The sequence below is a fragment of the Dendrobium catenatum genome, unplaced genomic scaffold, assembly GCF_001605985.2.
Source record: "Dendrobium catenatum unplaced genomic scaffold, ASM160598v2 fragScaff_scaffold_233, whole genome shotgun sequence".
Taxonomy (NCBI): Eukaryota; Viridiplantae; Streptophyta; class Magnoliopsida; order Asparagales; family Orchidaceae; genus Dendrobium; species Dendrobium catenatum.
Window position 1 is genome coordinate 112,100 of NW_021318695.1, and position 23,149 is coordinate 135,248.

A 23,149-nucleotide genomic window follows, 5' to 3' on the forward strand; every position below is an offset into this window, starting at 1 on the left:
AAGCTTGACAGAGATCTTGGGATGCATATGCCTTTGATTTTTTTTTTTTTTTTTGAAAATTGCAATGGCATTAATAGAAAATGAAACTAGTTACAAACTAAAGCAAAGGTTAACATTCCTTCTTCAAAATAGAAATAAGAGAAGGAGGAATGCAATCTAAAGAAAAACTATCAAAACAAAAATTGTTATCAAAAGCCAAAGTAGCGCACATATCAGCTACTCTATTACAATTTCTATGAACATGATTGAAAATTACCTTATTGAAATCGGCCAAGAATAGAAGATTCTCCTCTATCCGGTTGTATCTTTGCCACTTAGCCTTATTCAAAGAATTTTGAATAAACTTGATAACATTGAGGTTATCACCTTCAAGAATGAGTCCTTTGCATTCCAGCATCCACGGTTGAATGAATTTTTTAATTATCATCACAGCATCAAGCTCAAGATTAGCTATATCCCAATGCGTTCTTGTTTCACCAAAAGCAATCAGCAATCTCTCTTTATCATCTCTAAAGCAACCTCCAATACCAGCAGTATACGACGTAAGGAGAGCCACATCAACATTAATCTTAATCCATCCCGGCGGTGGAGGATACCAAGCATTTTGAAACTCCCTAGGGAAATTAACATCCCAGCTAGCAATGAATGGATTAGAGATTAAGAAAGTTGTAGTCATAACATCTGCTGCAGTTACTGAAACAGACTTTGCAATTTTTCCATGAGCCACTTCATTCATGTTTTTCCAGTTGTGATACACAGAGTTGTAATAAAGTCTTACTATATTAGGTGCAGAAGTAGAAAGCCTCCTCAACTCACTAAAATAATCGTCGAGGGAATAAAAAACTGGAACATAAATTCCCCAGTTCTGGATTTTCCTCAAAATATCCTGCAGATGTTTACAAGTAACAGCAATATGTAACACATTTTGAACTTCTTTACAACCTCTAGCACACAAATCAACATTTGTAAGCTTCCTATATTTCAAGAATTCATATGTTGGAATTGCAAATTTACTCAATCTACACCAAAATAACTCAACCCGAGCTGAAAGTTTCAAATTCTTTAACCATGTTGTAAATCCCATGTCCACTTCACTCTTGTGCCTAGTGCTGCAAGCTTCATATGCACGGGTAGTAATTGATTTGCTAGATAATTGACAAATCTCCTCCAAGTAGTCCTCTGGTGCTTCTCTATCAATCTGTATCTGTAAAATAGCAGTTATCAAATTCTGATTAAAGAAGCAGAGTAAATCTTCTACTTTCCAGGAACCACTCAGATCAATGAAATGATTGAGCTGAAGTCCTTCCAATCCCAAGCAGTCAGCAGTAACTGGCCATTCATTAAAACATTTATCAAGCAACCATACATCATTAAGAATATCTATTTTCCTCCCATTAGCCACTCTCCACCTTAATAAAGGTTTCAAGTATCTAGCACCTTCATGTAAAATTTTCCAAGCAATAGAGGTGCCATTCCTACAATTCGCTTTCCCATAAGTTGTCACCATACTTAGTAGTAATAACCCGAGACAGCAAAGAGTCACGATTCTGAATTAACCTCCATGACAGCCTAGCTTTAAGTGGACCTGCTCTACAGGCTGCTGAGTGAAAATTCATCCCTCCCTTAGTTTTTGGCTTACAAAGAGGATTCCAGGCTATATAATGCAAACCCTTCATACCGTTCCTCTTATGCCAAATGAAATTCCTGCAACATTTGTCCACTTCCAGCAGCACCTTTCTAGGCACCAAATTATGGGTCGAGATAAAATTTGGGAGAGTTAATAGAGACGTTTTTGCAAGCACAAACTTTTTTACCAAAGAAAGACATTTGCCTCCTCAAGTGTTCAGCTTTTGCATAATTCTATCAATAAGAAATTGAAAACCAGATATGACCGGTCTTCTTAGCAGTAAATTTACTCCCAAGTACTGCAGCTCTTTCACAGTTTTGAAATTAAAAATCTTCTTTACCCAAACAGTCTCAGGTCTATTCATACCTCTACTAAACAGAATTTGGGATTTTGTGTTGTTCACTCGCAGTCCAGTCCAGGAACAGAAGTTCAGCACAATGTTTTTTTAACTTGGAGGCCAATTTCTTAGAAGTTTGTGAAAAGATCAACACATCATCAGCATACAACAGATGGTTAATTTTTTGAGCTCTTTGTGAGATTTGGATTCCCAAATATTTACCTTCTTGTGCCATAGCTAAAGAGAAAAGTTGAGAACAAACAATATAAAGAATGGAGAAAGGGGGCATCCTTGACGAAACCCATTTTCAGCAACGATCCACTTGGAAGCTTTGCATTTGATGATGAATGAGAACCTAGCTTTTCTGACACATTCCAAAATCAGCAAAATTATTCTCATTGGAATGCCAAACATCTTTAGCACTTGTTCTAAAGCCTCCCAACTCATACTATTATAAGCTTGCTCCATATCAAGCTTAACCGCCATCAAACCTTTTTTGTTTTTAGAAATTCTAAGCTTATGAAAAATCTCATGAGCAATAAGGCAATGGTCAAACATAGAACGACCATGAAGAAAGGCAACTTGTTCTTCAGTGATACATTTTGAAATACAATTTTTCAGCCTATTCAAAATCATAGTTGCCACAATTTTATAAGTAGTTTGGCACAAGCTAATAGGCCTAAAGTTTGATGGAACAGTTGAATTTTTTGTTTTAGGGATTAAAACTACTAATGTATCCTTTTAGTCATTATGCATACTTCCAGTTTTAAAAAAACTATCAATAGTATTCCAAGTGTCTTCCTCAACAATTTTCCAAAAGAATTTGAAAAATGAAGTTGTAATGCCATCAAGACCCGAAGATTTGTTATTACCTTGACTGAAGATCGCCTTGATCAATTCGTCCTTGGTAAAATCAACACTGAGAAAATCAGCATCCTCACTAGAAAGCTGCAGGTTATCTGGAATAGAAGGCCAGCCAGACAACTTGCATTCTCTGGCAGACCATTTCTTTCAGAAAATATCATAGAAAACAGCTTCAATTTGTTCAATATCCTCGACAAAATGATCATTCTCATTCTTGATTTGCCAAATAAGGTTACCATTCTTCTTAGCCGATGCAAAATGATAAAAAAACCTGGAATTACTATCACCTTCTTGATGCCATCTGACTTTTGCTCTTTGATTCCACCAAGTAGATAATCTACTCAATGTAATATTTAGTTCATGCACCTTGCTTCTCAACAACTTCAGTCTTTCATCCGTGAGTCCTTCACCATTCGATTCTTCTAATTGTAAATGTAAAATATCCCTTTTCAACTCATCTTTCAACAGATTCAATTCTTTGCATTTATTCTTATTCCAAAAATGAAGTGCTTTCAATGTTCTTCTTAACTTTCTTTGTAGAATTTCAGCATTTGTACCAAAATCAGAATTTCTCCAAGCCTTTAAAGCAATATTACAAGTAGCCGGATATGACTTCCAGGTATCTTCAAATATAAAAAACTTAGATTTAAGATTTTGAGGTTCAACCATATTCAAAGAAATGGGAGCATGATATGAAGCAATCCTTGATAGATGTCGCACCTTAGCCATAGGAATTCTTTGAAGGGAAACAAAATTCAAAAAGCATTTATTTAATCTCTCCCAAATTCTAGAGTTACCTTCTTTATTATTACACTAAGTAAACCTTGGACCCACAAAACCAATATCATGGAAGTCATTATTTGTTAAGAACATCTTAATCTCCTTTGGTCCACAAGAGAAATGGAATCTCTTACCTCCTTTCTTATCATCCTTAGAAAGGATACAATTGAAATCACCTCCAATAATAGCCGAAAGATCACCAAGCATATGATCTTCAAGAGATTGCCATAGATTCCTCCGGGTTTGAATCTCCTTTCCTCCATATACAGTGGCCACATTCCATTTGTCTAAAGCATTGATGTTAAGAGTTCCCGCAATTAATTGGCAAGAATGCTCAATAACTTCAAAGGAAGCCAAATCTCTTTTCCACAGCATCAAAATCCAACCTGAGAGGCCAATAGTTGGTTGATGAAAATAGTCCCCCTCACTACCAATAATCAAATCAACATCATGTCTTTCTACACAGGAAATCTTTGTCTCAGTCAGCCCAACAAAAAAACAATCGTTGTCTTTCACAATCTCCCTAAGATATAGGGAGGCCTCCCTCTTTCTGGCCCCCCTACAATTCCAGAAAATAACATAAGCCATTAAAAAACAACAGGGGAATTATCCCCCATCATTTTATTATTTTTCTTCTCACCTTTCCTCTTTCTTTGTTCAGCTTCCACCGGTCCCAAAGACCTTAATTCTTTTGATTATTTGACTTTACCAGAACTTGTCAAAGACATCAAATGATCTCCATTTTCTTGTACTTCAACAGAGCTATATTTTTTAGGACAATTTTCATCTTCAGCTGTATCCATCGGCTTGGATTCATTATCATAATCAGTAGCAGTCCTTTAAACAACTTCCCCTTCCTCAATATCTTCTGTCAATAATTGAAAAATGTTCTTGCTATTAAAATCAGTTGGGATTACTTGAGATCGAACCTTTCAGTACCAACAACCTCCTTATGATTAGCTGATTCATCTTGAAAATTAGCTGTATTAGAATTTCCCCTTTCCTGCACATCCTCTTGAATTTTTTCCATCTTATCAACAGGTTTGTACACCTGTTTAAATTGAGCAGAATTACCATTATTCTTCCATGTATTTTTGAATCTCTTATTTTTAAATTTAACATGAATCTAAGGCCCATACTCATCTCTGCTTTGCTGTTTTAAACCTTCATCTGTCATATCATTTTTCTGCTTCAAAGTTTCACTGGATTCATTCACAATTGTTTCTTTAACCGACAAATTATTAGCTTCTGGACATGAAACTTTACTATGTCCCACTCTTCCACAATGATAACACAGTGAAGTCAACTCCTCATACTCTACTTTCTGAAATGATCTCCCATGTAATCCTTCAATTCAAACTCCCTTAGGGAGTTTCTTTTCTAGCTTTATCCGAACACAACATCTTGCATATTCCCTCTTCCCCCATTTGAAAGAATTCTCATCCAATAACATAGGAACTCCAATCATAGAAGCAATATTAGAAATGTTCTCCTCATCCCAACAACTCAAAGGAAGTCCCGGGAATCGAATCCACACCGGAGAAGTGATACCTTTCAATGATTCCGTAGAGAAAGAGGATGTCCATCTATCCATCCAAATAATATGATTCCCAATATACCAAGGTCCTCCGCTTAGTACTTCCTCCATGGATTCATTGTTAGTGAAAGAACAAAGAATCCAATTATTTCCCAAAGTAGTAAGATGGAAGCTGCCGAATTTACTCCACTGTCTTCTAAGTTCTAGGCTACAAACTGGGAATGGGATATTCTATCCAAGCACCTTAATAACCAGGGATTTCTTTAAGATTTGAGTATTGGCCAATTCTTTTTTTGGATTCATCTTCACCGCCTTCCCATCTTCAGACATCTGAGTAGAATTCAAATTATAACTCAACTTAATGTGTTGAGTTTTTTGCCACGCCGACGTAAAGCTATTCATATGAACTGATTTAGCATTCTGACCAATAACAGAACCAGGAACAGTAATTCCTTCTTCTTTTTCAAAGGAAATCAAAAGATTTTTATTTATCCACTCCAGAACATCAGCATCTCGTGATCCTATAAATTTATTAACCTTCAGCATCACATTTGAAGACGATGTAGAGTCGAATACTTGATTTTCAAAAGAATCGGGTTTTTTTTCCCTGTCCTTCACCACAGCAATTCGATCTTCAATAAATCCTTTTCCTTTTCCTTCTATTATAGACTCTAATCGCAAAGGGGGTCTGAATCCTTCATTGATTATCAGGTTTGAATATTTCTTTACTGAAACTTGTTCATTCGGATCAATGTGAATCTTGTTGAGATTTTGATCCGATGATTTGAGTGGACCATTACAATGGTGATCAGAAGAAAGATTACCGTCGGCAAGCGGCTTGCCGGTGGTCGGGAACCACCATTCCACCTGCTGAAACTAGCAAAACCAAAAGCCCGCGAAAAAATTGAAACCAAGAAAGACTTTCTCTCTCTAGATTTTCTCACAGCTTCTCTCTCTTCTCTCTCTGGAGTTTTGCAACTTCCAAAAAAAAAACTCAAAATTTATAGACATATGCCTTGATCTACATCAATAATTAAGTGTCTCATTATAAAAATTTATTATTTTATAGGCATTAGTCCAAAATATATTTTATATATTATTATCTCATCATTTTTTACATTCTCTATAATTAGCAGAAACTCAAAATCATTCATTTTCATTTAGTAGAATAATCCTCACATCTGTAGAGATATCACTAGTCTGATTGCAATTTAGAAAAACACTTTCTCATGGGATCGATCCTTTCTCAATAACTTTATTACTTGATTGACACGTATAGTTATGTACTTAGTGGGTAATCTGTATCAAAGAAAACTTAAGAATTAATTGATCTAAAGCATATTCTTTTCAATATACATATTTAGTTATTCACGATTGCACCTACTGGTCCACCCATGCATCAATTTTTTGGCACCATTAATGGGATAGTAACGTGTGTATTATAATTTTAAACGATATTGTTGAACTAGTTGTAATTTATACCTATGTGTATCTTGTATATTTATTTTATAATTTTTACAATTTTTTTAAAGGAAAAAAATTATTATTTTTTAGTTTTGTTCTTTACTTTATAGTGCATTATTGTTGCATGTATTGTAGATCTAGTAAGGTGTCCATATTTTTTTATTCAAAAATAGAAAGGACCATTATAAAAATTTGAAAATTAAAAAATATTTTAACTTTAGAGATATTTGACCCATTATAAGATAAGGATTATCCTAGACCTCTTAGGTAGTCCATTAGAGTATCAATAGACCTATTATATATGCTAATAACTTTGAACTGAAACCCGCCATAATTCAAATAGTTCAAAATTTTTAGTTTGGGGAACTCCTGTTGAGGATCACAACCTCTACTCAGCTAGCTTCTAAAAAATTTGTGTAACATTCAATTTTAATGGTGTTAGTGATGATGCTATTAGGCTTCATTTATTTCCATCTTTGTTAAGGGATAAAGCTAAGATGTGGTTAAATTCTTTGCCCCCATACTATATAATCTCTTGGAAAGAGTTGTCACAAAAAATCCTAGTTAAGTATTCCCCACTTTTCAAAACTATTAAGCTTATAAATGATATCTCATCTTTTGCCTAGTTTGAAAGAAAGTCAATTTATTAAAGTTGGGAGAGATTTAATAAAATACTTAGGAAATGTGCTCACCATGCTTTATCTGATTGATTGGTTATTCAAACTTTTTACAGTAGATTGGCAGGATCCCTTAGATCGATTATCATTTCAATAGCTAGAGGATCTTTAATGTCTAATCTATTTGATGAAGCTTAAGAATTAATTTAGAAAATGACTCCAAATAAATTTAGGGTGAAACTTATAAGAGTAGTAGATGTTTATGAATTAGGGGCTTTTTCAATTTTGACTTCATAGGTAGTTCCTATTTCTAGATTGTTAGATACTATTAGTGTTAGTTTAGGATTAGGATCACATATGTAATTGGTAGAGAACGATTTGAATTTTATTATAAAAAATAATGTTCAAGGGATTAAGAATGTGAATATCATTGGACTGTTCGAAAAAGATCTATTCTGATATTTTAATTTTTTGAATCATCTCTGGGTTTGATGAATCAGAAATGGAGTGATCTTGAGCTCATCGGATTTTTCACATCGAAATGTCCTTTTAAACTACATGTAAAATTAAAAGAACATTTGACTTTTGAAATAATCTCAAAAAGTTTTAAACTATAATTTAAAGTACATGATTTAAGTACATATAGCTCAAATCCAGATGCTTTTGATATTGTTCATTTCATCTAAGAAAATTATATTATTTCCATCTTAAATTTACTAAAAAAAAAATTATATATCTGAAATGAATTCTAAATGTTTCATTCAGGTACTTAGTCATCTTAAAATTGAATAAAAATCCTTATTTCTTAAGACGAAATACAAATGAAGTTTCAGCTAATTTAGGACTTGTTTGTTATTTCTCTTTGCAAGCAATACATTCTCGTTTTTAAAATTTAACATGTTTTCCAAATGAGTTGTTTACTTGGCAAAAGCTTCGTACTTTATTCAACTAAAAGATGATTTATAATCCGAGATTTTGTACCATATTTAATTAAAAAAATTCCAAATGGCAATTATTCGGTGCGGACTCCGGACGTAGCTCTACATCTAAACTCTTATAATTTCTTACCACGTATGGCCTGATGACCCCGTATTTCTATTTAGCATGTTTTTTCTGACTTACCACGCGACCCGAAGACCCGACCCAGACTAGACACGAAAAGTTACTTTTTACCGAGTCATTTCAATTTTTCAAAATCGACTGTGGTGTTTTAGTAAAAATGTTGCAAGCACTCTTCATCTTCACCCGAAGCTCCTTCTGTTTCCTCCAGATTTTTGTTGCAGAAAAAGAAGGATGACTAAGGTCAATTTTTTGTTACTAGGATAAAAAGTTTTTTCTTTCACGAGATATGTTTGTTCTATTCATTCTGCAAATGTAACGTTAAGGTTTAGGTTTAGGTTTTTTCTATACTCTGTAGCAGTGGGTACCGGTGTGTACTGGTGTGTACTTGTGGGTACCGGTATGTACCGTTGTGCACCGATGTGTATCGGTGGGTAACGCTGTACACTAATGTATACCTGTGGGTACCACTGGGTACCCTATATGGGTACCTCTGGGTACCGCTGGGTACTGCATCTGAGTACTATTTGTGTACCCTATGTACTTCTAGGTACCGCAGCTGGGTATCACTGGGTATCCCATCTGAGTATCACTGTGTATCAATGATATATACACATATGTACTGATTCTATATAGCTTTTGGTGAAAGTTAGATTTTCAGTCTTATCCACTACACCTATTTTTATAGGGATATGTTCCAAAGATAAGTTTCCGTTGCAGAACTTTGACATTTAGATAAATATGCGATCACTTGGTTGAAACATTTGGACAAGATTTTATGGATAGACTGAGGCAAGTTCAGCTACATCAATTTCTTTTGATGCCCCGTTTTGTTCAGATTATACAAGTTGTTGTCATTCGGGGATATCAAGATGTAGTGCTTCATCATCATGGAGAAGAGGTTAGTATTTATTGTTGATGAAGTTTCTTTTATTGTAGGTCTGTTGAACAGAGGAAATCATTTTGACTTGGGAAGTGCCCGAATCACCGAAAAATTTGTAAATGACATAAAGGAGGTGCTTAATCTCAATGACTCAACACCACTTCCCGAGCTTGTGAAGAAATTCATCTTTTACTTATTTTCTAACTTTTCCTTTCCTCTGAGTAGCAATCGAATACTAGCCACTTATTGCCCCGCTTCGTTCAGAATGTACTTATCTGTGAAGCATTTTGGTATGTTTGTGAACATAGCCTAACTGAGTGGTTCCCTGGGTGTACATGTTCAGTTGATGGAGTAGCTTGGTACTCAGTTTTTTTTTTCTCTTACATTTTCTGTTCTCCCAATGAATCTTTAACCTAGTATTAGAGATGCCTTTAGGCCTGCACTTGAGTGGGTCTTTCATTTTTTTTAACCCACCTTCTATGTTTGCAATAAATCTGTGGTTCTTTTTCTTGCCATCCAGTATCAAGTCATCATTTTTAGCCATATTAGTCATTGCATCCAACATCTACTATTCTTCTTCCTTATCTTGTGCCCGTGTGCTAATTTAATATACAAATCTCCTTAAATGATTTCTAAATATCATACCTCCTAATCTCTCATGAGATGGGATCACTTTGTTTCCCATACATTTGAACATCCGGCCTACATAAATATCTTTTCTAGCTCTAGATGATCAACTTAATAGTAGGTATTTCGAAGGAATATTAACTATATCTAAATACATAATTACTCTCATGCAGTGAGAACATAATAAACCAATCATGTCGAACTTCTCACAACTGCATTAAATGGTACCCTCATTTGCATCAAAATGAACAGCCCAATGGTACGAGTGATCAATCTTCTCGATGCTTTTCACAAAGAATGTAGATGAGTCACTTGAGGCATGATTTATGCACATTCCACCCACACCCTCCAAGAACTCCTCAAAAAATGAATATAACTTTTGTGAATAAAATCGATCATCATGTTTTAGTATTGGACTACTATTATTATAGGTACAAATTAGGACTAGATGCATCTGAAATCTTTATCATGATTATTCCATTGTCAAGTCATCATCATCTTCTCAAAGCATAGAAAATAATCAGTTATAAAACTTATTGGCTTAGAAATGCCATTACACACATTGTTAGTGAATTTGCTAAGTTGTGTAGAAAAAATGCCAAGGTTACAGCTCTTATTGAATGATGTAGACAATTTGTTCCTTATTTGGTAAAGCTTCTTCAATCAGACATGGTTGTGGAGGTCCCTTAGTTGATCATTTTAGCCCAGGTTCTCTCGAACTCCTCCTCAGAATCGCACTTGCTTAAACATATATAAAAAATGTCTCAAACATTGTTGTTGCTATTAAAGCACCACACCTTGAATGACGCCTTCTTGCTGATGTGCCATTGGCACAGCCTATGGCGTGTCTGAGGTATAATGCAATTTATATTGCCTTAGCAATTGCCTGGTCCTGATTAGTAAATATTATAATGAGATGTTTATCGTCCACTATCCATAAAAATATTCTAAATTACAATTTAAATGATTCAATTATTTCATCCGATAATAATGTCAACCCTAAAAAAATATTCTGACAATGATTATTACCTCCAACAAATGGTGCACACGCCAGATTATATTTGTTTTCCATTACCATAAACCCTAGATATTTCCACTTTTTTTTTTTTTTTAATTTTCACGTTTGGCTCGGGTCGGGTATTCGGGCCTTGTAGGACGTTGAAAAAAAGGTGCTAAATTTTAATTTATTATCGAGTTGCATAGTGGGGTTGTCGGGCCACACGTGGCAAAAAATTATTGGAATCCGGACAGATAACTATGTCCGGAGGCCGCACCGAATAACTTTTCCTCTTGAAAAGGCTTTATTTTAACATTTTATAACTTGAGAGAGAGAGAGATAAAACCCGTCATATCAAAGAATTTAAAATTTTTTTAGGAGATAATTATAATCTCATTTCATCTTTTATAGAGAAATAATATAGTCTAAAAAAACAAATTACTGGAAAAGTTGTATTACAGGCTGTCCCAATTGATTGTTGGAATGGAGAGATTATTACATGTGGAGTCCAAATGCAGAGAATTATTCGGTTCGGTGATTGTGAACAGTAAAAATAAAGTTACTGTTCAATACCGCACTTTTATTATGCTTTTACTGTTTACAATCATAAAATCAAACTACATTTGGACTCCGCTCCTTAAAATGAGAGAAAGTTGGACTCAAAAACTGACGGAAAGGTTTGGCCAAAGTAATGTTGCTTAAAGATTAAATTATATTAATCAAAGTTTGTATGGATCCGCGTTATCTGCTTTAGTGAAAGCAAGAAGTACTTAGTAATACTATCCAAGTTTAGACCGTACCTTGTGGGCTCATTTCGAAGACCCGTACTCTGAGCTCATTCATTTGATTTAATTGAATCGCCAAGGAGAAAGGACTTATCCCTGTTACAAATAAGCTGGGCAGCAGCACCGTCGAAGACGCCGTCGCAAAATTAGCGCCGTGGCTGAAGTTCGATCCAATGGACTGCAGATAAGGGCTCAGAAACGGCAAGCCCAGAGCCTGAGCTACACTCTCCAACCAGAAAAAAAAAACATGAAGAAAAGGAATTTCAAACAGAACAGTTAGTTTAAATTAAGGTGGACATAGCTACTACCTAAGAAATCGATCACTGCTCTTCCATCTGAAGCACGGCCTGCAGGTTTCTTGAAGTAAGTCATTCCAAAGGGAGCTCGCTGAGCCGGAAATGCCGCCCAAAACCCACCTGTGTCGGAATTTGAATCCCCAAAGTTGAAAATGGCCGGAAAGCTACAGTCGGCCTCAGTGGTCGTGGCGAGTAAGAAGACAAGGATGAGTAGAAAGAAGAAGACACCCGAAGGAAGGAGAGAAGGCTGGAGGCCGGAGTGAGATTCGGCTTTTCTTAGGCTCATCTAAAGCGAAATTTAAATGGCAAAATAGCACAGGATAGAAGGGAGAGTGCACGAGAATGAATATATACCCTTAAATTCGGCTTTTCTGCCGTTTGTTCTCCTGAGGAAGCAAAGAAAGAGTTAGCAACTTTGGGTTTCACCACTGATCTAAACCACTGGACTGTGTCTTCACGTATGTAATCCGAGTTTGGAGGATTAGCATAAGATTGTCATTATCAGATTTTTGTTTTTATTTTTATTTTTGGTTGAGTAAATTTAATTGTAAACGCATTCACATATTTGTTCTAACACTCAATCCCCCCCACTCATATGGGGGAAATTATTAGGTCCCGACATCGAAAATAGGTCCGGATATCGAATTAAAATTTTCATGTGAACTATGCTTTGACTGTGCTTTGATTGCAATTTCACTGCGCTTTGATTGCACTTTATCTACATTTTATTTGTGCTTTTGATGCGATGGGTGGCTACTGTTCTATGTTTTTCTCAACCATGGATTTTGGATATCGCACAATTGGCATCTCCGGAACCTAAAAGTAGAATTTAGAATTAGCAAGCAAGCAAGAAGCAAAGTGACAAATCTCTTTTTGTCAAGATGAAGACTTTACTTAGGCATTATTTAGAGAATCACGATAGGATGTATGCTTGCACCGAAGTGCTTCAGATAGCACAAGTTGTGACAATTTATGTATTTCAAAAAACAAATGTCAAATAGATAACAAATTTCGGTCACTGGATATTAGGAAAGCCAACATGCGAAGGGATTTCAGAAGATCAAAAACTCCAAAAATTAAGCGTCTTTTCTATTTATCTAAATGGTTTAGACAGGACCATACTGAAGTTTGTGGCACACCACAGAGAGAGGAGATGAATTGATGCGTCCATTCAGTTTTTTTATGAAACAAAATACAAATTTGTATAAGCAATTTTTTTTATAAATATGATACAATCCTAAGTATAAGAACAACTACTTAAGAAAATAAACCCTCTCCTCTTGCTCTACAGAAGATGGAGAAGCCTTCCTCCTTTAAAGGGTAATAGAAAATCCCATAAATCTCTATTACTTCATGAAAAATAAACCCTCTCCTCTTGTTCTATCAGCTTTTTGAAAGTGGTTTAATGTTAATCAAAGCCGTATGACACACCTAAGAGGATTAGTACAAAAAATCATTAGTGGACTATTTATGTAAATTGTTGTATGATTGTAATGCAAGGTCAAAAGATCGTATAATATGATTAGTACAAAAAAACTTGAAAACTTCTTTAATTTATTGGCTCATAAAATATATATTGTACAACACAATAAGTTCAAGTATTTGATCAAGAATATTAAATCATCCCGTCTGAATCAGTATCATTCCAACAAAATATATATTTGTTTAGCTTGAATAATATGGATCGTATAGCATAAAATATGCTTTTATTCAACTCCTTGATTGCAGGTCCTAAAATAGGCAAATATTTAACAAATAATTAAAATTCATCTAGTACAAATTAGGTTCATATAGAATGAACTATTTAAATTTTAAATTTACTTATTTTGGGTAATACAAAAACTGGTCATTAAAATTTCAAATAGCAAATATAATAATATATATATTAAAAATATCTGAAAATATAATTTTTTTGTAATTTAATTCATTAATAATTTTATAATTTAATTTAATTTATTATTAATTTAATAATATATTTTATTTAATTATTAATTTAATAACATAGTTTAATTAATTGTTACTTAAAAAATTTATTTTGATTATCAATTATAATAATAAACTTAATACAATGAGTGGGCACACCCGCGCATGTTGCGGGCACGAGAGTGGGCTCACACACATTGCGGAAGCGGGTTTGGTGCTGATTGCAAGAGCGGGCTGGATTGTGTCCTTGGAATGCAGGGCCGGAGCATCATTTTTTCAAAAAAAAAAACCCGTTTTATTTATTCCGATGGTTCTTTTCGGCCAAAAAACATTCCGGCGAAACTTTTTTGTTGGAAATTATTTTCCTGCATATTTTTGTCGACGGAAAAGTTTTCCGCGCTCGATTTACTGTCGATAACGTTTTTGTCAGAAATTCGCTGGAAAATTTCAATATCCGCTGGAAACTTCAGAATTTTTTGCCGGAAATACATGACTTTCATGTAATGACCATATTCTTAAATCATGTTATTAAAGTTTTCAATAGAAGAAAAATTAGGAAGTGAGCCACCAATTCATTAGATGCATTGGCATTAATATTAAAGTCCCTGCCAACAAATCAAGGGCTCTTAAAAGAATAAGCAAAGTCATTTAATTGATGCCATGAAAGGATCCTACCATCTTTAGTGCATTTAGCATAAAAATTAGGCCCCATAATCAAAATGTTTTTAATAAAAATTTGCACTTAATGACTTAGTCAAAATCAACAATAATAGAAAGGTTAACATCATCCTTTGAAATAAAATAGTTTTTTTTTTATTAAGATTAGCATAAGAAAATTGAAACCCCAATTGATGTTGACAAAGAAAAAGTTTAGATGAATTAACCAAAGGTTCAAGAAAAGCCAAAATAGAAAATTTATGAATTCTATAAAGATTGCGAATACGAGATCTCGAGGTAAGGTTTTCCGCACCCATAGCATTCCAAATGAGACTTAGGCTTCGTTTGGGACGGCTTTTTTACTGCTTTCTAAAACGGAATTTTAGTACAAAATTTTTTATTTTTATACTAAAACTCCGTTTTAGAAAGTAATAAAAAAGCCGTCCCAAACGAAGCCTTAATCATAAGAAAATAGATTTGTTAACGGCTTTAGTTCTAGTAAATCTTGAATTAAATACAAGCAATTCCTTTTTTTAATTATTATTATTAGAGGCCACCTTTAAATCCTCCAATGAACCATGAGTATTGTTTGGCATAAAAATGAACTCAACATCATATTGTATTTTACCTTCTTCCCAATTTGAATTAGTTCTTTTAGAAGGACATTCCTCCTTAGAAGACACAAAATCAGCATTCATAGCAACCTTGGAAGAAGGATTCTCATTACAAGCAATTGGGTCTCCCTCCACACCCAAAATGATATAAGGGAAAGATAAACGAGGGATAGGAGAATTAATAGGAACCTCATTCAACGTCTGATGAGTAGAAATATCCCTTCCCATGATATTATCACCCCGAATAAGTTTCATAAATAGGAGGAATAACAACAACAAGATCAAACCCCTCAAAAATTTCTTTACTAGTTTGATCAACAAAAGGAACATTAACATTAGCAATATCAATGGGAATAATATTTTTTGAATAGGGGCACTAAGCATTAAGAACTTTATTGTTGGAATTCACAATAATATTATTCACAATATCATTATTCATTTGTTTTTTATTAGCCAAATTCTCATTCCTCGAATGAGGATGCAAATGATAGGAAGAACGTTTCATATGCCCCAAGGATTTATAATGGTCTCAACATTCAGAGAAATTATTCAGAACGACTATGGATACAACAAAGTTTCTATGAACCAACCCAAACATAATTGGGATAGGTTTTTATCACATCTAATTCAAGAACGAAACGATCTGCAGAGGGCCGATCAAGTGCTAGAGGCAGTAACACTATAAGTTTGGAGAGGTCTACCAAATAAATAACCAAAGCCATGCAAAATGTAATGAGAAATAAGTGCCAAAGCAAGTTAGGGAATGAAATTCAAATATGAACGATAAAAGATTTAGCAGAAATATCAAATGTCGGGGACTATTTAATAAACTTCATATAATAATTGTTCACATAATATGCCCGATGTGAAGATATTATATTATACTCAAGATTGTTAAAGAGTTTGATTAGAACATGTCTGGGGTCGATAAGAGTAATAGAAAAGTCTCCATACAGCTTGAAAGAGAAGAAAAAATTATGAATGGTGATCAAAACAAGGCGTCGGAGAGGAAACTTTCCAACAAGAGCAAATTCAATGGGTGTTGCAAGCACTTGAATTTCTTCTTCATAAATTCAAAGCACAGATAAACCACAGTGGGTAGTGTGCTTTAGATGCGGAAAAACAACCAAAGCTTGGGAAACGGCCAAAGCCTCTTTAAAGGACTTGAACTTGTTCTCAGAGGCTAAGAAGCTAATTAAGATGTACATATAATTGATGTTTATATTTTAACTTCTCATCAGTCTCCTTCATTAATACATCTAATAAATAGTATTAATTAAATCATATGTTCGGGTGCCTCAGCTCTAAACATAGTGGAAGAAGTGAGTATTGTAATTGTTAATTTATAACAATTGTGATTAAATTCACATAATTAAAAAGAAAATATAAGAATAAAATCCTATAAGACATAAGCTATTTATTTATTTATTTATTTATCATTAAAGTTATTTAATTATGAAAGTATAAATTTAATTTATTTAAAATTTCATCTCAATAAGATATTTTTAGTTATAATATTGCTATCAACCATATTTAGTTTTCTTTTCTTTTCTTCGAACTACAATTTTAATTCATGCATTAAGATGCATGTATGACAACTTTTAATAGTGATAAGTAAAAGTAAATAAAAATTTATATATATATATATATATATATATATATATAATTTTTTTTAAGAACCAATCCATTTTTCCTTGTTGGAAATAAATTTATCTCCTTTAAAGCCCATTTCTGCTATGCTAGGATTTTTTCTTCACCTTAGTCGCCACACCTCCCATCATCCTCCTGCTCTGCCAGAGGTCTACCACCTTCCTTCATGGAATTGTCTCTCCTTCCCACTGACTTTCCCCCTCACTCTACTTTCACTCTTGGTGTCCTCCTCCCTAATGCAATTGGAAAAATATTGTGGTTTCCACGGACCCATCCTCTAAAGACGTTCCCCTTTCTTTTACCCCTCATAGCAGGAAATCATCCCATTCTTTGGGGAAAAACTCCTTAAAGATGCTCAAGATTGGAACTTATGTTTGGTCGGTTACTCCATAGGTTGAAGACCTTTCTACGAAGCTTTTCTTGGTGCCATTCGTAAAAAATGGGCTTTAAAAGGTTTGCTCCAACTACTTTCCCTCAGTGACAGTTTCTCTCTTCTTCTCTTCACTTATGCTAAAGATTACGACATGGTTCTTTTTAGAGGGGATTGGTTTTTTCTTAGAAAACCATACATCGTTTAGAAATGGTCCCCTAAATTTTGACCTAAGAGAGAATTTTTCATCTATGCCCATTTATATCAAAAAACATAACCTTCCCCTTGCTTGCTAGAACTCTGAGGGAATCTCCAGAATAGCGAGAAAAGTCAGAATCCCTTTAGCTGTGGATGCCCTTACTGTGCAAAAAATCAATCTCACATTTTCCCGTGTATGTGTGAAATTCAATAGCTCAGTACTTATCCCAAAAAAATTCATATCTCTTTAAATGGGGATCTTTTCAGTTTGAAGGTCCAATACGAGTGGAAGCCATCCCCTAGCGAGTATTGCAATTTCCTAGTTAATTTCTTTTCACTTTGTTTGTCCAAGCTAAAGACACCACTGAAACCACCAATCTTACTCCTCTAAATATTATGCCTGCTCAAGGTAGAAGTTCCTCCAGAAGGCTAAGGAACCAAAATCACTCTACCTCACCACACCCCAAACTAAACAACCCTTGCTCCTCCTCTAATCACGACAAGCCCATAGTCTCTGTTACACCACCTTCTGAAGATTCTCTGGCTCCTAGAATTCCACCGTCTCAATCTCTCTCAAAACAATCCAACATAGAACACTCTCATCCTCTTTCAGAACATGTTCCTGCAAGCTCTAATTAGTTGCCTTATGTAATGGTGCCCCCACATTCAACCCCTTTTATCGAACCTGGTTCACCAACCATACACAACCTAAATTCTCCCACATATGAGGGGAATCCTACTATTCCCCCTTCGACTCTCACCCTACAATCCTCATCTGGGTTATTTCTCATAACAAGTTTCCTATTATTCAATAATTAGAGATCAATCAGAATGATTATACCTCCATAAAATATAACCATTTCTAAAAAGGTTGTTGACAATATTAATCAAATATCAAATTCAGCCCACATATCTAAGTCCACTAGGGAGGAAGCATAGTAGGAAACCTTCACACTCTTCTAAAGTTTAATGTCTCTACCTTCTATAGTGGTTTGTAACATCAGAGGTTTCAACAGCCCTAGTAAAGTTGGTTTTTTTTAGACGTTTTATTAAATCTTTTAAATTGGAAATGCTCTGTCTTTTGGACAATAAGATTCAAGCATCATCTCTTTAGGACCCTTTCTTTAACTTCTTTCATACAATGTTTGCCTCTGAAGACAGCAGCAACAATTTTTCGCTCTCCAAATATGGAAGCATTTGGATAAAGTGGAATTCTCAACGGCTGAATTTCATACCAGCTGTTATCACCACTCAGTTGATATCTTGTATCATGACCTATGGTAATAATTCTCCTCGCCTTCTCTCTGTGGTTTATGCTTCAAACATTGCTTCAGAACGCTTCCTCTTATGTGACCAATTAAGGAGTCTTACGAGGGATCTGTTGAGAGAGTTGCTACTTAGCTTTGCATGTTTTAGATTCTTACAACTTGTATGTTTTGATGATTCTAAATATTATTATTTTGATTATTATTTTCTCCTAACATATTTTGGAATATTTGTTTTTACTCTTGTGTATACTAACATTTCAGGGAAATCCTACTCAAGATTATTGAAGACTTCAAATCAAGATCTGCTTAAAATATTTTGTAACTTGGAGTATGTATTTTTCTTTTATTTGAGTTGGAGAGAGTGTGATTCTAATTGAATAACTTAGCACACACACACTGGAGGAGAGCTTTAAAAATTCATAATTTTTATAATATTGATCGTACAGTACGAATCATGTTCGTACTGGACGATCTGGTCAGTTATATTCCCAAAAGAGCAAATGGAACAAATAGAGCCGGCAAAAATTTTTCTATGCCCTTGTCGTCCAAACGAATTAACAAATTCGTAACAGGATGATGTCCTCTAGACTTGTGCTTTGAACTGTTCATCCAGACGAACTAACACATTTATCCCGAGATGATGTCCTCTAAACTTGTGCTTTGAACAGTTCATCCATACGAACTTACATATTCGTCCCAAGACGATGTCCTCTAGACTTGTGATTTGAACTATTCGTCCAGACGAACTAACCCATTCGTCCCAAGATGATGTCCTCTGGACTTATGCTTTTGAACTATTCATCCAGATGATTTAACACATTCATCCCAGGATAATGTCCTCTATTTTTTGAACATGTAGTCCATCCTGCATTTTTGTTCCAACGAACTTTGGAAATAACTGTTTGTACCAGACGAACCATGTTCGTACGGGATGATGATCGGGTACCAAGGCAATTTGTACCAATGTACATTGAGTTCGTACGCAACATTTTTTACACTGTTCGTACGCATGAAATGAGATCGCACGGGACTATCATAAACATACATATTTGAAAAATTGCAGTTTTTGGACGGTTTTTAGTATCTTTCTTATAAAAGGTCTACTTAAAAATTTTATGTAATCCTTTTGTCATTGATCTTCGTGCATACTAAAGGAAAATTGAAGGAGATAGTGAGAAAGAGTATTTGAAAGAGATTTCTTACTACTTGAGTGTAAAGGATTCACTTGGTTACTCTAAGGTAAAGATCTCTATTTGTAATTTCTGATTACTTCACTCTTTTCTTTTGTCATTCTAGAATTCTCGTGAGAAGATTCTTCAAGAATATCCGGTTCTCTGCCAACACTCAAAGAGTGAAAACAGTCGAAGGTTCCTGCCTATACTTGAAGAGTATAAAATGACGAAGGTTCCCTGCCTACACTTGGAGAATGTAAAAGACGAAGGTTCTTTGCCTACACTTAGAGAGTGTGAAAGGACAAAGGGTTCTCTGCCTACACTTGGAGAGTGTGAAAGGATGAAAGGTTATCTGCCTACACTTGGAGAGTGTAAAAGGATGAAGGGTTCTCTGCCTACACTTGGAGAGTGTAAAAGGATGACGGTTCTTTACCGCACCAGGTAGGGGTGGAAGAGAGTTATTATGAAGGCTTCTCCGCCTTGCTGTGGGGGCAAAAGGAGAGACACTATTGGTATTAGTGTAATACTTGGAGAGTGGCTCCTAGGAGTAGATGTAGGTCGTGTTTGACCGAACCACTATAAATCTTATGTCTTTTATTTTCCGTTGCTTTTTATTTTTCTGTTTTATCTGTGGTTGAAAAATAGATTTTAAAATCTCTAAAATTAAATTGGTTTTAAGAGGAAATTTTTAAATAACCAATTCACCCCCCCCCCCTCTTGGTTAGCCATTGGGACATAAGCTTAAGTCTAACAATCTAATTCATAATTAACAAGTTTCAACAAGTGGTATCAGAGCTTTGTTTCAAAATCATAAGTTTAGACTACTTTTTGATAAACGACTATGGCTATATTTGGAAACTAAAATACACCAGAAGGGTATTCAATCACTAGATCTCCTTTGTTTGATAACATCCCATTTGATTTTTGGAAAACACACATGTCTATACTTTTATAGTTACTTGATTATCACATATGGATCTTAGTTCAAGAAGGGTATACAAAATCAACTAGACTAGTTAATGGCATTAAAGTAGAAACACCCTTTACGGATTGCACTGCAGAAGAATATGACTTAGCACAACTAAATGTCAAATATTTAAATAGTTTCTTTTGTGTACTTAAATCAGAAGACTACATCCAAGAGTGGAAAGAACATATGTGATAGACTTTGTATAACTTATGAAGAAACTAATGAAGTTAAACAATCTAGATTAAACATCTTATTACATGACTATGAGTTATTTCACATGAAACCCAATGAATCTATTTCTGACATGTACCCAAGATTTACATAGATAGTCACCTCTTTACATGCATTGGGTAGGGAACTACTAACGCTGAAATGGTTAATAAGGTACTTCATTGTTTTCCTACTACATATGATGCTAAAATAACTGTGATTATAGGGTCTAAAGATTTAAATATTTAGTCTATTGATAATCTTCTTGGATAACTAATTGCTTACGAGCAATGAGTGAGTCAAAGAAAAATTGATTGAGGTGAACCACGAAGGGAGAAGAACATAGCACTAAAAGTAAAGGAGTCGGAGAGTGATCTATCACAACCTAAGGATGAAGATGACATCGCACTAATGACTAGACAGTTAAGAATGAAGAGGAAGAAAAATAGATACCAGTAATGGAATCAAGGTATGTTCAATATGAATGTTAAGGTTTCAAATGATATTATTTGCTATGAGTGCAAGAAACCTTGACACATTAAGTCATAATGCCCAAAACTCAAAGCCATTCCTAGCAAGGAGAAGGTAGAGGAGAAACCAATGGTGAAGAAGGGCAAGAAGAAATTCCAAAGAGCTTTCTAGGCAGACTCAACTTCAAACTCATCAGAGATTGTAAAGGAAGAGGAAGTCACCAATCTATGCTTGATGGATTTGTGGTAGGTTTTGAAGATTTTGGGTGCTAGTGTTGGAGATGGATGAAGGTGGCCGGTCATCTAAGGATGACCGGAATACCAAAAACTTGTTTTCTACCACGAGTCCAATTATGTTGGATTCAAAAGGTAGATTCTCCTTCAAAAGCATGTCCCCTTTTCGGATTTTGGAATCTCCTCTCGTCATAAAAGAGGGAGGTTTGAATGCAAGTCATAAACCTTTGCCGATTTCAGGCAAAGGGAAAGGTATTATATCATCCTTGAATGATAAGCCTAATTCTTTGTCGGCTATCATCTCTGGAGCTAATGATAATGAGGCATATTCTTCTGGAGGAAGTTTTGCTGAAATTTTGAAGAAGGATATTGATATTAACAAAGATAATATTAATATCATAAATTCTATCACTTCTTTAAAAATGGATAATTCTAATGTGTGGATCAAAAAACCTCACATTAAAATTAATTTTAGTGAAAAATATGAAGATTTTGGAGATGCAAATGTTGTCAAATTGGACATAAAAAAAGAAATTTCTATTGTTCAACTTTTGAACAAGTCCTTGGTTGTTTAAATCCTTAGGATAAACTATCCTTTTTCTAAGTGTTCTTTTGAATTAAGAAAGCAATGGTTGAAATATGGGGGATTTCATATTACATTGCTTGGTCTAGATTGGCTCCTTTGTTCTTTCCAGTCGCTTGAAGCCATGAATGAAGTTCTTAACGGAGGTCCTTGGTTTGTAGGGGGGTTTGTGGTAGGTTTAGACAAATGGTCTCCTACCTTCACACCTAATCCTTTGGATGGGATTTCATCTCCAATTTGGGTTCATCTTCCTCATTTACCTTTGCACTGTTGGGATGAATCCAATATCACTAGAATTATTTCTAGAATTAGAACACCAATTTTATTGGATGGTAACATGTTTAGATGGGGGAGAAGGGAATTTGCTAGAGCTTGCATTCGGGTAGATTTGAATTCAAATCTACCATTTGGTGTTTGGGTGGAAGGCATTAATGGTAGATTTCTTAAGAAATTTGAATTTGAAAATCTATCTTCATTTTGTTACAAATGTGGGAAGATTGGACATATTGATTTCGTGTGTCCAAATTCAACACAAATTCAAAAACAACCTATTATAGATGATCCTTCCGGTTCTTCTATTACTAATAAAAACCCATGTGGTCCTTGGATGCATGTGAAGTACAAAAACAAAAGAAGAACATATCCTGAGAAAAAGCATTTTAATGTTTTCTTAGTCAAAGTAAAACCAGATGGAGGTTGTGTTAATGCAAATTATGCAGACTTGGAAGAAGATGAAGGAGACGGGTTCACTGGTGCAGCAATTTGTATTGATCCTTTGGATATTCAAGTTGATGCTATTATTAAGGAAGGAGATGGAAGAACTATTAGTCAAGAAGCAGATTCTACCGTCAAACAGCCAATCAATGTTGAAGATTTATAGATTATGATCCCACAAAATCAGGAGCAAATCCAGTCCGGTTAGAATTTGAGTTCTGAAATTCCTAGAATTATTGTTGT

General features: G+C 34.7%; 1 protein-coding gene across 2 annotated transcripts; it reads right to left on the reverse strand.

Annotated features, from left to right (window-relative positions):
* Positions 1 to 1,116: 1,116 nt before the first annotated feature.
* Positions 1,117 to 12,329, reverse strand: LOC110092624 (GDSL esterase/lipase At4g01130-like). Of its 2 annotated transcripts, none has more exons than XM_028693212.1 (3): positions 11,886 to 12,329; positions 11,593 to 11,796; positions 1,117 to 1,204 (listed from the first exon to the last, which is right to left on the reverse strand). In XM_028693212.1, the coding sequence occupies exons 1-3, from the start codon at positions 12,157 to 12,159 to the stop codon at positions 1,194 to 1,196; spliced, it is 489 nt and encodes a 162-aa protein (XP_028549045.1). In that variant the 5' UTR covers positions 12,160 to 12,329; the 3' UTR covers positions 1,117 to 1,193. The 2 variants fall into 2 exon arrangements, with proteins under 2 accessions (XP_028549045.1, XP_020672922.1); XM_020817263.2 differs by lacking the exon at positions 1,117 to 1,204 and adding an exon at positions 10,293 to 10,687.
* Positions 12,330 to 23,149: the final 10,820 nt, after the last annotated feature.

Coding starts and splice junctions, on each gene's coding strand:
- LOC110092624 (XM_020817263.2), bottom strand. CDS start 12,159: ATGAGCCTAAGAAAAGCCGAATCTCACTCCGGCCTCCAGCCTTCTCTC. Junction 11,797..11,885: donor AGCAGTGATCGATTTCTTAG/GTAGTAGCTATG, acceptor TGGAGAGTGTAG/CTCAGGCTCTGGGCTTGCCG.